This window comes from Kryptolebias marmoratus, linkage group LG17 (assembly GCF_001649575.2).
Source record: "Kryptolebias marmoratus isolate JLee-2015 linkage group LG17, ASM164957v2, whole genome shotgun sequence".
NCBI classification, from domain to species: Eukaryota; Metazoa; Chordata; class Actinopteri; order Cyprinodontiformes; family Rivulidae; genus Kryptolebias; species Kryptolebias marmoratus.
In genome coordinates, this window is record NC_051446.1 from 11,481,552 (window position 1) to 11,499,920 (window position 18,369).

The 18,369-nt window shown below is 39.7% G+C and overlaps 1 protein-coding gene across 1 annotated transcript in view; it reads left to right on the top strand.

Moving 5' to 3' along the window:
- Positions 1–18,369, top strand: part of snx29 (sorting nexin 29) — a 166,635-nt gene that overhangs the window by 33,584 nt on the left and 114,682 nt on the right. The window contains exon 15 of the mRNA XM_017416208.3: positions 5,227–5,312. Within this exon, the coding sequence (XP_017271697.1) occupies positions 5,227–5,312 (86 nt within the window). The remainder of the gene's footprint in view (positions 1–5,226; positions 5,313–18,369) is intronic.

Sequence of the window (18,369 nt, forward strand, 5' to 3'; positions counted from 1 at the left end):
CACACACAGCCATGAGTGAAAACCTTATTGTGGAAGGTGATAATAATAGAGCTGATAATTGTAAAGGCTCAGAAATTATACCAGAGGAAGTTATAGAGGCGGAACAACGCAGACTCAGCTGATTTGTTGTCAGATATTTTTAGAAAATATTTCTGCGACACAAGTATTGTTTGGCTGAGAAAACTGCAACAACAAAAAACAAGTTTATCTGGCAAAAATAACAAGGTGTAAAAATACTTAATATAGCACAGGCTCAAACATGCGAAAAGTTTTCCTTGACTTATTTTCAGTGGTGAAAATTAGCTCTGGAATTGGCTTCAGTCTGACAAGTTGCTTGACTCCTCCATGAGAATTGCTCTCTGATTCTCCAAACTGCTATCTGATGCATGTAAGATACTGACTGCTTATAAGTACTCCACTCGACCTCCAATCCACCCCCAGTTTGTCTGTAATCTAGATGCTGCTGTATAATAGTAGACACAAAACTCATTGTCAGTAAAATGAATTGGTTTTGAACTCCTGCATATCTCTCCAAGCCCAAACCAAACATACTCACATGTATTAGGTATAATTTAATCAGTCTGAGAGAGCGTCTGGGCCGCGGGCGGCTCTGATAACAGAGTGGATGGCTCCGCAGAGAGCTTGTCATGTGGATTCTGGAGGTCTCCTGCCGGGGGTCTCTTTTGTTGGCTGTGAAAGGAGTTTGATGAGCAGGGCACCAGATTTCAGCATTAGAGAAGGAGGTGTTGGGTTGGGGGTGTGGCAGATGCAAAGGCAGAGCAAGACAAAGGCTGTTAAATTTAACTGCCAAGGGCACAAAGCAGCTCTGCAACTGTGATTGATTCTCTCCGCAAAGTCAATGATGTTCAACCAGTTATGCCTTTTGTAAAGAGCCTGCCTCTGTCTCTCACTCTGTTGCTTTATCAATGTGACTGCGTCCTCACCCACTGTCCAGCACACACATTCGAGTGCTCTTAAAATGTATTTGTGAGATATTGGAGATTGAATTCTGGTGTTGTTCGTGCTCACAGCAGAGGTTCAAATGCACCTGCTGTTGTTTTGAACACACAAGAGCGACTTTGAATCAGTTCGTTTGGCACAAAGAACTTCATATTTATTCTGTGCACACACAAAGATCTTTTTAGCCTGTGGATTTAAAAAAAATCAGTATTACATTCAACAAAGCAACAAAGTAAAGAGAACTGTATTCAATAGAAAACTGAACACATGAAACGCACATTTGGCTCTTCAAAAACTGAGTCTTAATATAGGCACATTGGTCAGACATGCAGCTAGATGAAAAGATATGCAAAATAAACCACTATACAAATGGTTGTGCAGCACAGATGGAAGGTCATTACAGTAAAAGTTGTCACAATGTTGAAAGTAACTACTGTGGTTGTAATTTTATCATCTCAAGAACTTGATTAAACCTCTCTATAACCAGAGACATGGGATCTTTGTCAGAAATCCACCATATTACTGAGATATCTTTTTCCTTACACAACACACATAACCTGAGGATAAATGTGTTTGCTTTTACCTTTTAAAGCATTTCAACTTGCATGCTACATCAACATTTTAAATTTTTTTTTCTTTTAGATAAACGTTGCTAAACAAGAGAACCAAGTCAACAAGCTTGACCTCCTAAATGTTTTTATCACATGTTTCTAGTTTCTTTAGTGTAAGAGAAATGTGTGATTGTTGTAAACAGGTTTAAAATATTCAGAAACCTGTCAGGAAAACTCTAAAGCACTCTAAAACAAAGCAAAGCAAGAATGACTAATTCAAGTGACAACAGGAGATGAAGACCTACCTGTTTTAATTTTTGTCAATTATTTATTTTTTTGTATCAACTGTTTGAAATGTTTTGCTCCTGATAGGGATGGACATTTTAAGCAAAAACACTGAATTTGTTAGTAGTTATTCAGATTAATTTTTTAAATATTTTAAGCCCCCAAACACTCATTAATCACTGCCCGTTCCTAATTCCTTCTGTTCTAAGGTGGCAGTGGAGAGTGAGTGGTGCATGTATGGAAAGCCAAAAGGGTCACATTTTGCACGCTTTTAAAAGCCCTCCGACGTCTTATAAATGCCATTAATGAACGTTCAGCATTTTATGTACTTTGTATTTATATATTGGGAAATGGTATTCTGTTGTGTATTTTGTTGTTGTTTTGCTTCATATCTAGGCCAAATTAGCTGGTACAACACTCAGCCTGTAAAACACTATTTACAGTTCAAATTGGATAAATATAGTTCAGTATGACATTTAAATTTTTTTTTTTTAATTTATAGTACAGTTACCTTAAAGCCTTGCCACTTACAAGGGTGGTTTGTCTTCTTGTCTCTGCTTTTAAGAGTGTTGTTTGTTTAAAATAACCGAATAACAATAGCATTTGGCATTTGTTTTGTATCCTGTTGTACAAAATCTAGTTTTGAACCATGACACTCTTCCCAAACCAATGGACTGAACTATGACTTATGCTTGCCCCCTTATTAAGTAGCCTTTTATGACGTATGTTAATAATTTGCTTGGTAGTGAGACAAAGTAGAAAATTCATATACTTCACTTCCCAGTCGGATGTGTATTTATTATTTTAGTTTTCATAAATAGCATGAGGAAGATGTTGCTACTATGATGTTACTTGTCACTTTGTTTCACACAGACCATGCTAAAAAAATTATTTTTGTAGTTTTAAGATTTTAAGTATCACCTGTAATATAATTGTCTGGTTTTAAACAGGTCTTAAAATTAGACAAATTAGCTAAACAACAACACTTGCCTATTTTACACAATTATATATTTTTTGATGTAACGAAACTCATTCCCAAATGCAGAAGCACTATGAAACATTAAGTCCATCTTTACTACTTTTATAGTATTTAAGAGGATAAGTTACAGCCAGGTGCTGCTCATTGAATACATTGATCATCAGCATGTAGAAACACCTTTTATAAAGGCAGAAAGTTTGGGGTTTTGTCGTTCTGCAGCACTCTGGTGTGTGTTAACACAAATCCAAGGTGGAAAGATGTGAGCCACATTTCAGAAACATCTGTTGCGACCCATAAATACAGGAAGGGTTATAAAATAATTTTCAAACACATCAAAGTCCATCCTTTTACAGGGAGAAAAATATCCAAAAGAGTTAAACAGTCATAATAATTTCAATTTTTTGGGGGTTTGTTGGATATACTGCAGGCTTTTGTTTTGATTTGGCCATAATTAAATCTGATCCAGTTTACTGATGTCTTTGAAGGTTGTCAGTTTCCTGCAGCTTTCCAAATGCTTGTGCAATCATCCCTTCCTTTTTATCTGTTCTGATAAGAATTCAATTTTCTAACTTCTCGTTGCACTGATTTATGCTCACTCTTTGTGATGTCCCTGGCTTGCCTATAAAGTTTGCCTTCCTATGACTTGAATGTTTCTCCCAATTAAAATCTGCTGACTAAGACTGAAACTATGGTTTGCGAATGCCTGAGTTTTTCTCCAAAGAGCGTGCGCTGAAGGCCTCAGTCCACGGCTAGAAATAATCTAATAAACAAAAAAAAGAATAATACTGGTGACATTAAGTTGTCACAATTTTTTGCTCAGCACTTATACTTAGAATTAAAACATGTTTTAGGTCATTGGAGCTGTGCTGAATGGGGCTGAAGTCAGGGCATTTTGAGTTCCAGTCAAGAAAAATAAGGTTTCCAGTGAGGACTCTCAAACTGGCGACCCTTTAATGGAGCAGGGTTTAAATGAGTTTACCACGTTGAATTTTGCACATGCTCCACTTCTCCACAGATCTGTTTGTTTGGTTATTTGTGTGTATATTTGCTGATTGCAGTACTAAGAACATGTTCCATTCCTGTCTTTTCTTTTTTTTTTTTTTTTTTTATAGGGACGCTCCAGAATTTTTCAAAAGTGGGCAGATATGTTATAATATCAGCAGATATTTCTCAGCCATATGTTGTCTTTTGGTGGATTTCAGTCTGCTTGAATCTGGGACAGAACCCTGCCACCTGTTTACTTCCTGCTTGGATTCACATGCAAAACTTAATTGAGTTGTCACATCATTTTCAAGATTCGACACTCTCAGTTTATTCACACAGGTGTCTTTTTATGATCCGAGCACCAGCCTTTGATTCCTGTGTGATCATCAAGTCACATTTATGTCACTCATATCGCAGTCTGACCATCTGGATTAGAGTCAGAGTATTTTTATTTTCATTTCTCCGCAGGTGGCACAATGCCACACGATTCACACCATCTCCCTTCACCACATGCTGCCCTAAAACAGATTAAACTACTTTTCTGCCACTGTCTTGTGGCAGACTTTACTGTTTGTACTAGCAAAATGCGGGTGCTGGTCAGTTCGTACTTCTGCCAAATTGTACCCCTACCTCATACTTGGCTGTTGGCTTTTTGACCCAAATGATTATTATTTCATACACTCTGGTTTCTGGCACGAAATGATAACTCCGCTTATCATATACATGTATCATGGCACTAATGCCCTGTAATCATAGCATACTAATAGGTTACTTTCAACACGTTGTTCAAAATAAATAAATAAATAAACTACTATTTTCGTGTCGCAGTGATAAGCCAGACATTGCATTTTGTGCATTTTGTACAATCATGTACATCGGGGTGTGTGTAATCACTCAGTTGTGATGCATAAAATACACATGGCGCAGGTTTAATAAAGCAGATGCTGCTTCTTTGAAATGCAGAGAAAGCACAGCCTAGCCTGCTTGTGTTTCTTGACAAACATATTAAATTGTCACATTATTTCAGTAGCTGAATAACTGATTGAAATAGAATTGAATATTTATATAATATTTAATATATTCCTGTCTAGAGATTTGGGGCTGTTCAGGAATGCCCAGGCCTAACCACATAATGATAATGATAATAATCTAATTTTAATTTATGTAATAAAAACTAGTCAGTAGATCAAGTCTTGCTCATTGGGGCAGTTGCTAAAGTGAGTCCTAAGACCTGTGACAGACAGCTTCTTTTAATACCTTTTCTTTTTAAACAGTTTGGGCATGATGTGACCAAAGCTGCAAAGTTGTGACTTTTACAAACCGACCCAGATTTCAAAAACTTTTTGCTTTTAAGCAGATAATTTCTCTAACGGAATACATGTCATCCTAATTGATGGTAACTGCCCCACCGCCAGTCTGCAGTAGTTAAAGTTGCCTAAATTTCTGCTGTACTTCTGTTTTTTGCAGGGAAAATGAAGTCCTGAAGGTCCAGTTGAAGAAGTATGTGGGGGCAGTGCAGATGCTGAAACGAGAGGGAAGCCAGGACAGCGATGGTAAGACATCTTCATGATCCGAAATTAGGTTTCATGCCAGTGTCACTTGTAGCTTTCTCAAAACAAAATGCTCAAGGATGCAAATGGAGAAATAACATTTTTCTCCAAATTCCAAATAGGTTCTGTTAGATTTTTCTGCACGTTCAGTAATTAACTTCAGTTTTTTGCAGTATGAGCACGTCAGAAAGACCGTTTTTTTTCTGCCTCTCTCTTTGACTCATCCTTCATTTGAGGCTTTTGGAGGATTTGATGACTTTGACTTTGTTTCCCTGTTGCCAGGGGATGGAAGTCGTCCTCTGTATAAAGACTAGCAAGATAAGACCCTTCTTTTTAAAAGGAAAATAAAATGAACACAGCAGATTACAGAGGTCCACATAATAGTTAATTGCATTCTGTTGGATAGAAGGGATAGAGGGGAGAGCGGTTATCTATGCTGCTGGAAGGCTTTGTGTGTTTGTGACATTTTAGTTGGTTTTTTTTTGGTATGTTTTTGTGCGACGGAGAGAGAATGAGCTTTGCAACCTTTGCCATTGTAATCCATTTATGGTGTGTTATTTCATCTTCATCAGTTTTTATAATAATGTGCTGCAATTTCTGCTTCTCACCATTACTCAAATAGCAAAGTCGATCTAGTGATTGTTTTAAACAATCTTTTTTTCTTATTTATTTAATTATGTTTTAACACATTTTAGGTAATACAGGTTCTGCCGGTGTAATCAACACTGCAGAAATAACAGTACAGCGGTCAAGAAAGAATGTACAGTAGCGTTTTACGGCAGGTGCAAAAGCTCAAAGTTTAGGTCGGAAGTCACTGTAAAATGGGAGGTAACAAATAAAGATGGAGGTAAACACAACTGGCTGGAATCATAACAGATTATATGAACTTACATTACCCCCCATCCTCTGCCATTTGTGACAGGCTGCTGCAATATATTACACTGCCATATCTAACTACTGTGAAAGACAATACTCGGACATGCTTCTGTAAACAAATGACCTTTAGTTAGTAAAGGATGTGTGCAGTGAAGTGGGGTATGTGTGTATGAGTGTGTTTGTTTGTCTGTTCCACCCCGGAATGGGAGGTGTAGAGGAGGATGTGCTCACTACACATCAATATGATGCTATAATTATTGTAGCCACTTCACTGGACCAAAAGAGTTTTGGGTACCATGTTTAGTATCCACATCTTGTATGGTTAAGACTGAAATTTCATACCAACAGATTTCCTGTTTACTTACACTAACGCTCCTCCTTACAGCGCCGAAGATCAGATTTTTGGCACACGCCCAGCTGTGCCTCCAATTTGCTCCTTCTGCTTGATATTTAACCAATCATCGTTCTTTATGAGCTACCTGACTCCTAAACCCTATCTAATCAAATGCAGCGTAGAGTGGGTCACGACTTCCTGTTTTCAGCCAATGGTTATGATCAGACTTACATCTTGCACCAATGTCTTGTGGGTAATGGAGTTTAAATGAGCTGACAGTAGTTTACAGCTGGTGACACTGGCACTGCACACTGGCAGGTTTGTGAGCTGTATGTTAGAAAAAGTAACGGTACACTCAGTAGGTGTTGGGAAATACTGGCCCACTTCGAGCAACAACTCATGAAAATGTGATGTGGGCACCATTGCTCGAATAACATTGTTTTTTTTACAGTGAGTCATTCAGACACTACATTCTTTAAATTACAAATGCAGATCTTACTCTTTTTTTTATTTCTATATAATCATACGATACTCGTCCTCGTGTTTTATTATTTGTAGTAGTTTTCTGCTGTTGCAACTCAACAATTTCCCCCAGGATCTCTCTCAGCATGTGTTTCTTTCGGATCACTAGAGGACTAAAATATTTTGTTATATCTATATGAAAAAGATTTATTTATTCATACAGTAAGAGTTCCAACACTCAAACATCTTCAGGAGAGTTGACAGCACCCCGTTTATCATGCCTGCGCAGACCTGTGCAAGTTGGGCCCACAACGGCATCATGTTTAAAACATCACAGCGGCTTCACATTTCATCTCTCCGGTTGCCTGATTACTGTGTTCGGCTCGTCAGACATGACCGCGTGGCCCTGCCGAGCACGGCGGGGAGAAACAAAGAGAAAGGGAGACGTCTGTGCAGAGAAATCCTGACAAATGAAAACATATGTAAGTTGTCAGAAAATCACTGTCACTCAGGTCACCGCCACAGACCGTCTTTGTTAGTTGTCTGGTGTTTCTCTTGAGCTTCCTGTTTGTTTTCCCTGGCGTCGTGCTTTACCACAGTCATTATCCCACTCGCTCATGTTGACTTTTCCTTCTCTTGTTGTTTGTATCTTTTCTGTCACTTCTTCAACCCTCCTTCCACCCGCACTCCCCTCATCCCGACAGGCACAGTAATTCCTCCTCCTCAGCGGCGTCTAAACGATTTCATCCTCCCTTACCTCCGTCTTCTCCTGCTAATGATGCACCTCGTTCCGTCGTACTTTGATGTCGACTTTCGCAGTCTGCTGCCGTAAACGTGTGTGTGTGTGTTTGCTGGGAGTGGAGACTTGTGAATAATGTGGGAGCTGTTTAGGGTGAGCAGAAAATCGTGGGGGGGGGTGTAGAGAGTGAACTGATGCACAAGCACCTCTCTTTTATGTGCTGTCAGCACGCTTCCCCACGATTGGTGCGTTGCCTTTTTGAAACCCCTCCTGTTTATGACAGCGCTGCAGATGTGATCTCTCGAACGCTCCTCAGGCGCTGTCAGAACCACTGACATACCACAAAAGACAAGTTTCTTTTCCCTCCTGTTTGAAAGGAGAGATAATTACTGTTTCCATGTACGAAGGCATCTATCCATGTTTATTTGGGGGATGCCCCCTTTCTGCTTAAACTCGCATATGAGGCTCCAGTGAGCTTGCGTTCCTGTTTGGTCTTTCTTATGAATTTGGATAGCAATTCATATTATATGAACATCTGCGTGCGTTGCTCAGATGGAACATATGATGTACATTACATGTCATTAGCATTGCTCCCCTTTTTAAAGACGTCAAAGAGAATTCACTTGTGCGTAAGTGGTTTAATAAGGTTCCTGCTTGCATGTGTGTGGCTTCGTGATTGCATACGTGTGTATGTCGTTAAAAGGAAGCTGTTAGCTGAACCCCTGGGGACATGTAAAGTAGTCGTCAGTCAGGTTTAGCAGAATGAGATAAAGAGAACCCTCACGGGAAAGATACTGAGCTGCACGTAGCAATATCATACATGAGATGCTTAAAGGGTTGTGCAGATGTAATAGATATCCTTCCTTTTTTTACATAAATAAATGGTTGTTCCTGTGGACCAAACACCTTCCTTAATGATTATATTTGCATATGTAGTACAATAGTATTTAAATAAGCCCTTTCACAATAGATTTGGGCAGCAAAACAATAATAAGGTATACCAAAATAGCTAAAATTAGCAATGTATTGCTTTGAATATGGTCATAAAAAGGCTGCCTATAACCTGATCCTGATAAAGCCTAATAAATTCCTAAATCTGTTTATAGTAAATTACCATCTTTAATATGTATAAGTTTGGCAGTTATGCAAGGCAAATCAGTTATTCCAGTTGCATAAAACAGATGGAAATCATGGTTTCCACTGCTGCACCTACTACTGCCCACCACTTGACACAATCAACAATAGTAGAAGGGTTTGCAAGAGAAACTAAATACAAGGACAGCATTAATCCTGCGCATGGTCACAGGAAGCTGCTGGTACACGCTGAGTCTATCAGAGCAAATCCAGAGAGGAACAATCAATTATGCACACATTCACACCTAAGGACAATATATAGTCATCAATTAATCTAACATGCAGGGACTGTGCGATGAAACCAGAGCACCTAGAGAAAACCCACACATTCACGATGAGAAAATTCAAACTCCACGTAGAAAGGGCCCCATCCCAGGGTTCAAACCCGGGACCTTCTTGGTGCAAGGCAACAGCTAATCAACTTCTTCACTGTATAGCCTATAGAGATAATTAAACTTGCATTGATAAAAACTAAAAACTGGTTAACTGTGTGAAAGGTGCAACCCTTCTTTTCTGCTCTGGATGTAGTACTATTACTAGCAAAAACAAGGTTTTATTGTCTTAACTGAGACAAGAAAGTTGTAAGTGCTTTAGCCTGAAGTTCAGTTGGTGCTACGATAAATGATGGGGTTTGGAAAAAAGGGCACTGACAGAATAAAATCACATTGGTTTGCCTCTAGCTGAAAAGTCTTTGTCTCTTAGGTGATAATGTTTCAAAGCCTCAGGTGGATGCCTAATGGCTGGCTGACTGAACAACTTGAGTATGAGTGATGGGTGCTACCTTTGGGAATTACCTTTCCAAAGGGAATGATCACCAAATCTCACCTTCTTCCACTAAAATGGCTGATTGCTCCACGCAGTTGTTGAAATTGGTGTCTGGCGGTCTGTCTGCCTGTCCGCCCATCCGTCAGCTTTGGTCAGTATGTATCTACCATCTACCAAACATCTCTTTGTACTCATTTCTGCCCATATTGTACCAGTACCTGGACCGCTTCGTGCCCACTTTGTTCATTTTGTACCAACCTTGGCAGCTGCCCACAATGTAAATATGTACAAAGCTGGGGTACAACTTTGTGAAGGTACAAATTGACCAGCATTCATTTGCCTTGCCAAAGGTCAGATTTTGACAGTGGGTAGAACCACACTTTGGTTAAATTAGCATTTTCCTTATCTTCACGTATGTGTTTAATTCATCCATAAATAAACCCTCTGCGGACAGCGGCTTATTCATCTGCAATAAGGAGATGGATTACATGGCTGCTGAAAACCCAATAAGCCTCCCTCTTTGCGCTTTTGTCTCTCCTGCCTGCTCTGACAGCCAGTGGCCTAATGAGTGAATGAGAGACATTTGTCACTGCTGCCGGCCCTAATAGGAGCGTGTAACTTATTCATTACACACATAGATCTGCATTTATTGCCACGCTGCATGCTCCGATTTGCCCTTGGCCTCAGGGAGGTAAACAGACACCTGAGCTGTCGGCAGAATTTGTGAGTGCACGTGTGCGTGCACGAGCGTACCTTGTGTGCGCTTTAAAGTTTGGTGCACTGTTTTAATATGTCAACCTGGAGGTGGATTTAATCACTTTGTTCACAAACGAGTAGCTGAGTGCGTTTGGGGGTTAATATGAGAAAAGCAGGTCAAAGGTAGCAGAGGACAGTCATAATGAAACAAATGTGTGTAGGCATGTGGTTTTTCAGGTCTAATGTGCATACGCGTGCATATTCACACAACATGCTGTATTTGTGTTGATTGTGTTTTTGAGCATCTTGTCCCCTTGAGTGAGTGTAGGTGAGGTGCGGCGTATACGGGTGCACGCGAGAGGCCTAAATTAAAAAGTGCATTAGTGACTGTAGGTGGGTATGAAGCTGTCGTAACTGTGTTCGGGTGCTTTATGGTACAAAGTTATTTACATCCCAGGAGGCCAACTGTAAAAGAGCAAATAATGAGTCACTCTCTATGTGAATTGAGCTTAATTGAGCCCACACATTGAGCCGTAGCCTCCAATCATAAGAGGAGAAGCCCACGTTGTTTAGCCTTTCAGAACCAACATGTTTACCAACCCAAAGGTGTGAGGGACTTTCATTTATTCAGCAGAGAGGGGGGTCTCTTTGTGGGTGTCCACAGCAATTAAATCAACAGACACCACTTGTTTTCCTGGCAGAAGAGAGGTGACATCACATATTGTTTGTTACAGGTGGGGCCAGGTGGTCAGCGTTCGTGTGTGTGGGGTTTCTCGTGTCTTAGACTTCATATGTCATAGGCGATTCAATATGGGCGCAGCAGGAGCGTGTGACAGATTTCATCACCTGGACAGATCGGTGTTAATGAACATTTTAATCACCTCGCCCAGTGCCAGAGCCCGCTGGGTGTCATCGTCCGCCTTTCCCAGAGATAACTATGATAAGGCGTGGTTTAAAAGAAGGTCAGCTCCAGCGAGATGCAGATTTTTGTATCCGTGGCACTTCTTGTCTTTCATAATATCCAATCTCAATATGTCTGAGCTTTTGAAATTTTACAAAACTTCCCAACACATCTCGTATTCACTGTGAGTTGTCAAAAAAGTGGATAAACATGATTTTCAGTCAACAACACAATCATATTTATAAATCACATTAATTTATAATTTTTCTCTGTTATAGTTCAGATATACTGAGATGTGGCAAAGGTTCAGTTCTTGGTGGTCTTCGTTTGGACTCATCTGTGTTGTGGCAAACTGTAAATGGGACAAGAGCGACCGAGCACGATGATCTATTGCTAAAAATCTGAAAAGTATCATGGACCTGAGACAATTCTTTGTCACGGCAAAAAGCAAAACCTCATGAGGTGAGACATTCTCACCACCAGTATTTGATGGTGACAAGGCCTAAAGAAATAGAGAAAGGTATATTTATACACTGTGAGAAAGCACTCAGTTGTCAAAACAACTCCAGCCATGATTTAGGACAGAAAACTTGTGGACCTGAAGCAAATCTGGGTTCAGTGTCTGGCCCAAGGGTGTGCATAAAGGATGATCCACCATCCCTGCGATCCGGGAGCCCCCCCCTACTTTACCTCCTGAACCACAACCGCCTCAACGGTGGGCTGTTGTGCCATTAAGAGAACTGCAAATATCACTGGGGTTAATTCCAGTTTATATGTAAGATGGTGGATCATTATTCAGAATGGCATTAAAAGGATGAAATGGTGAATGGGGTTTGCAGAACTCTGTGCACTTTTGCCTAATTGGTTTCACTAAATGGGAATAAGAAAACTGTTAAACAATGTAACCAAAAAGGATGGCCGTCTTAAAAAAAAAAAAAGAGCAGTGAAGTTGTAGTAGGGCACATGTGTCAAACTCTGTTTCTCGGGGGGCGCTCTCCTGCATATTTTAGATAGGTTCTTATTTTAAAACACCTGGTTCAAATAAATGACTTGTGGATATGCTTGATGATTTGTTGAGAAGGTAATTAAACTATTTCAATGAGGTGTGTTGGAGCAGAAAAACCTAAAATGTCCAGGACAGTGGCCCTCGATGCCTGGAGTTTGATATCCCCTTCAGTAGTAGGTCTAATGGCAGTAAAGCTGTTTAATATTCACATTTATTTTTTTGGTAAAACAGCAGTATAGGGGTGGAACATAACACATAAGTTACAGTTCAGTATGCACCTCGTTTTTAGGGTCACTCACATAACTTCTCTGAGCGAAGACAGACCAGTTATCTTAATGGACACTGATCCATTTTCCTGATTTCTGATCATCTAGCCATTGTGCAAATGTCACGCTGCTAACTGCTAGGGGTCAAAACATTAGTGATGGAGGGGGGACCGAGGTCGTCTGAAAGCATGCAAATTATGACCCTTTTGATTTTCCAATACAAACACAACTTATGACCCATTTGACTTTCTATACATTCACCTCTCAATCTCCACAAAGCTTTTCCATACTGTTGATTTGAAACAAACAGGCAGGTCTTAGAGCTCCTGTGTTTCATCTGAACCGGCCATTCTTGCTTCGCTTTGGTGTAGCATGCTTTAGATAGTATTTTTCTATACATTTCTGTTGTGGTAGCTAGCAAAACACATAAAAAACGTACACTTCTAGATGAGGGTAGTGATTGCCTGTAACTAACCTATTTATCTGGTTGTGTGCAGCTGACTTTTGTTCTATGGTGGTTTGGTACAAATACATGAACCATTACACCCCTACAAAACTGCATAAAATTAAGAAACTGATTTTGTGAACAAGAGATGTTTTTCTTACTTTTTCAAACTACCAGAGATAAAATACATAAACAAAATAATACCCAATAAAAACCTGCATAATGAATGTTAAGATGCAAAATACACACATCCTAAATAGTTTGAAAAGCACAAAGGTAGAAGTGTTTAAAAATGACCTTCTCAGCAAACTTCTTTACTTTTAGTATAAAATATAAAATAAATAAATAAATGTTATATCAGTATAACATTCAACATTATAATATGAAATATTTTTCCACTCTAAATTTAACTTAACTATTGTGTAATTTACGGTAAATGTTGATTTCTTTCATGTGTACAAAAAAATAATCTTAATAGAGAATATTACAGAGGGATTTTCAGGCTTTCGGACTAGTTGTGCTTAAAACCTGAGAGCAATTCAGTTTATGGTCGACGGTGCTGATATTTGCCGCTTCGGTCTTCTTGAAGTGGCGTGTTGGAGTGAAGGCATCCATTACTGACGATGGATTAGGCAAAGAAAGACGGAGGTTCTGAGTGCGAGGAGAAGGAAAATAAAAGACCGGAAGTATTCAGGTGATGCATCTGGAGATTCATCTTACCTCTTTGCCTGGGGGTGTTTTTGGATTCACTCGCTCATGCACACATGCCTCCGGGCCATCGGTGTACTCGGGTTCTTTGGGCTAGATGTATTTCACAGCCTGCCAACCACACAATCGTGTGTGTTTTGGTAGAACGTACTCCCTCCAAACCAGCAAACACACAAACAAAACGTCTCTTCTTTGCCACGTTCAGCCCAAATATCTCCGTTCTTCATCCTGTGATTATGTTTAGTCCCACACAACCTTCTTTTCAATTTGATCAAGACCTTGGTGTTTTAAAAGCTAAAGTCTGGTTAGCCAGTCGTTTGAGTGCAGCATGGACTTATTTTAGAGTGTTGTCTGGAGGTGAGGGATCCACTGTCCTGACTGCAGTGAAGTGATTTTAGATACAGGGCAGAACATGATGCCCACTTCTTGTACTGGCTATTATACTTGGACACAATTTTGCCACAGCAGTATGAAATGAAGCAATAGGATGGAGTGACAGTCAAGTTTTAGCTTTATTTTAAAGACTAGAAGGAGAGTTTGAAGCCGAATCCCATTTCCTATTGTCAACCATACACCTTGAAGTGGCCGTTCAGACGTTTGAAGTCGGAAGAGATAGTAGTTAAATATTCCTCTATGAAATAGGGCAATCAGTTTTGACATATTCTTTTTACTTAAATAGAATATATACTCACTGTTCTAGAAATTATCAAATGAGAGAGACCGATTTATCGGCCTCATGAACCATTCACACCTCATGAAACGCTGGACAGATTTTAACTAATTTTTCAGAAAGTAAACTCTGGGTCTACATATTAATCTAATTAATGCTTGAAGTCAGCCCAATTTAAGATTGTCACCAAAGCCACCTTTTTGTAGAAAACAAAAATGGCTTCAGGTCAGTCAGTTTCACAGATATTGAGCTAAAATTTGGTGTGAATAGTAGCTCAGAGTAATTCACAACACAACTCGAAGTGCTATACATCGCGTTACATCTTTGACACTAACTATTGGCATCACGATTGTTTGCAAAATATCTTTTGAACCACTTGAGGGATTGTGATGAAACTCAGAAAGTAATCATTGGATGAACATCTACAACTGATTACTTTTTGGGGTTAACTCAAGTCAATATAGCCACCACAGCTAATTGACAATACCCAATGCAAAAATGGCTATAACTTTGTATAATAATGTGTGGTAATAGCTGAGAGTCATCCTCAGCACATACATTCGAGTGCTAACAGATCTTCTAAGATCTTGCAGTATCACATGAGATTGCAAAATAACGTCATTTACGAGGTTTGACCAAAACGATTCTGGCATAAAAGGCGGTGGGAGGTATGTGTTCCTACAAGAAATGCCAAGTCTTAGAAAATGTTTGTTGTGGCACTAAAATATTTTGACTGAGCTATTACCTACGCTTGTGGGGTTCTTTGCTAGTGCAGCTTCTATTTGTTTGGAGTGTCCCCCTGAAGTATTTCTGTTTGAAGAGCCGGATAACACTGACACCACTTCGCATTACAAAACGATTTAAGATCCTCTTCGCTCCCGCTACCCCTTCACCAACATGAGGTCATCGGAGGAGCTGAATTCAGTGTTCATGCTTTAAATTGCAGTAGGAAAGTTGAGGAATAATGGACCGCTTGAAAGGAAGAGTTTTTTTTAATTTTACACTTGTGGCAGTCCCACCGATCCCCACACCTTCCCACACTTGTCGCAGTTCTCTGCGGCTGTAGGAAGTTGGCCGTTACGAGCGTACTGAAGCCACGGTGATATAAGTGGCTTGTTTCAGCTGTGGGGGATATTAATCAGAGGTGATTAGTGCTCTGCAACAGTCGCAGCGGACCTGTGTGGTATCCCACTCACGGAGCTGATAATGAAATTCTATGAGCATCTGTTTCTGATGTCTCCTCCCCTCTTCCTGTTATCATTTCATGTCATTAAGTGTTTTAGACACGGACACATCGTTTTTAACAAACAACTGATGTGGACCATGATTAAACTGACTTTACTACAGAGCACCAGATGGTTTGAAAGAATATTTAAATAACTGCATACAATGAAACTAATAAGTTGTAATGTTTGATATGTGATGTTCTCATTTCTTGAGTTTGTCCGTATCAGAGGCAGCAGCTTGATGAAATAAGGTGGCTTTAGTGTGAACCTTTGTGAGACATTTACCAGCTGCAGCTGCTGCCCAATTTTCAGGGATCTGTTCTGAATGCATTTGTTTGTACATGGCACTGTGGGTGATTTTGATTTTTATGTCTTTAGACAGCTGACCCAAGAATATCTCTTTCATGTTCAGTTTTTGTTCTGTTTGAATTCAATAAACCCTGGTGGCAGGTGGAAAATGGAAACCGAGCAGCCAAGAACTCACTTTCTACATTGTTTTCTCTTACTCTGAATATTAACTTGAACAGGATTCTGCAGTAGGATCAGTTCTTTACTGTCGTTACTTTACATTACTCTTTAAATGAGTGTTTAATATCCAAAATGTGTGCTTGGTTCTTTGAATTAGTTGTGTGAAAGACACAAAAATGTGATGCTATTTCACTCAGGTCTATATACAAACTCTACAGATCGACAGTTTTTACCTTAGAGTTTGGAAAAGATGTAGATTTTATCTTGAATTTCAATTAGTTTGTTTGTTAACAAGTTGTTGACGAATCTTTATGTGCAAAGCAACCAGACGCTGTGGACTTCAACAGTGTTTTGTAAAAAATAAAAAGAGTAAAAAAATGTTACAATTATATATATTTTTGGTGGTTCTGAGACCGTTTTAGTTCAAGCTTGTCAAAGAGCAGCACTCACGTAATTTTCGTGGCTCCCTTTGAGGGGAATAATTGTACAAAGATGACGAAAGTGGTTGAATGAATAACGATAATGACAGGAAGAACATTGGTCTGACCAAATGGAAAAATTATTATCCTCCTCTTGGTTTTTTGTTAGAGTAATTTTCAGTGCGTGCAGAGGCACGAGCTTCTGTTCTGTGATCAGTGTGCTTACAAATGGGCGGTAAAAGGACTACAAAAGGCCAACACCACTGCAAAGTAAAGCAACCACAATATGCTTGTGGAGGAGTTGTGTTGTAGGGCAGTAAAAGCTACAAAAATGATGTTAAATACCATCTAGATTTCAAACGATCCAGCTCATTGTCATATCGGTATTAATAATGGCAATAACAGTCTATTTTGAAGTGCCTTTCAAAGAAACTGAGAACAAAAAATAATCATGTTTTTTTATTCTTTCATTCTTGTCTGATTTCTAACCCGGAATCCAAACGTGGGAGTAATCTGTTTTGAGTGATATGTCTCCACTTGATTAAGAGTTTTAGTTTCCTTTTTTTTCTTTTCTCTGAGCACTGCTGGGATTTGGATATGAATATTTAGAGGCTTATACAGATAACCATCCACGCTTGTTTGGAGTCTTTTCATTTGAAACCCCACAGATCCTTTGAGACGCCGCAGAAACTCTGCTGAGTAAGAGCCACCAGCAAACCAGCAAATCTCTATCTCTCCATCGCTGCCTTGTGTCACGTATCCCCCCCATTCACTTTGAACTGTGTTGTGGGTTTGTGTATGTGTGTGTGTGTGTGTGTATTTGTGCGCAATAGTCTACATCTGAGAGTTGAGCTTGTTAATGTGCCATGTGATAACAGCCTAGCTTTATCAACATCTTAATCTTGCTTATTGTATGCTGAAGAGCACCCCACTCTGCTTCTTCAATGACCTCAGGGCTTCAGAGGTGCATGTGGCAGTGGTTTAAAGAGATATTCTGGCCATTTTGAAGCAGCAATGAGCTGTAACTCATATGTTTTCCACAACTCTTCTTCCATATGGGGTCCCCCAGGGCTCAATCCTTGGCCCTCTTTTATTTGCTCTTTACCTTCTCCCCCTCAGCTCTATTTTTAGGAAACATGGCATTTCATTTCACTGCTATGCTGATGATTGCCAGATTTATTTTCCCTTGGCACAAAACAACACAGTCCAGCAACTTACACACTGTCTTTGTGATATTAAAGCATGGTTTTCTCTTAACTCCCTTAGTCTAAATGAGAACAAGACAGAATTTATTAGATACTGGCTCAGGGACTATGTCACCAATCTGGGGGTGAAGTTTGAGTCTGATTTTAAATTTGAAAAACAGATCAGCAGTGTTGTTCAGAAAAGTTTTTATCAGCTTTGGCAAATATCAAAGATCTTAGCAATCTTAGCAAGATCTGACTTGGAGAAATTAATCCACGCTTTTATTACAGCTCGTCTCGACTACTTTAATGCACTGTATGTAGCCGTTAGCCAGACCTCTCTTGCTTGTCTGCAGCTTGTGCAGAACTCTGCTGCTCGCCTGTTAACTCGGGCCTATAGACGCGAGCATATTACTTCTATCTTGGCGTCCCTTCATTGGCTCCCTGCGCACTACAGGGAGCCAACACTAAAGGTGTGTTTGATTATGTATTGACTTTAGGCTTTTCAAAGATGTATTGACATGACTTATTTCTGGGCGATTGTAGACAGGATGGTACAGGGTTGTGGGAGTAGAGCACAGAGCAACGATTGATCAAAGGTTAATGTGAGGAGTTAAACTGTTGAGTATCTCATTTTATCGCTCATAACCACTACCCAACAGCATCCTCACTTGCACTTTACAAGGCTCATTTGTACTGGTCGAAAACGAGTGCAGAGGATCGAAAAAGAGATCTCTAAAGGCCTTAGTCGTGCTTCTTCC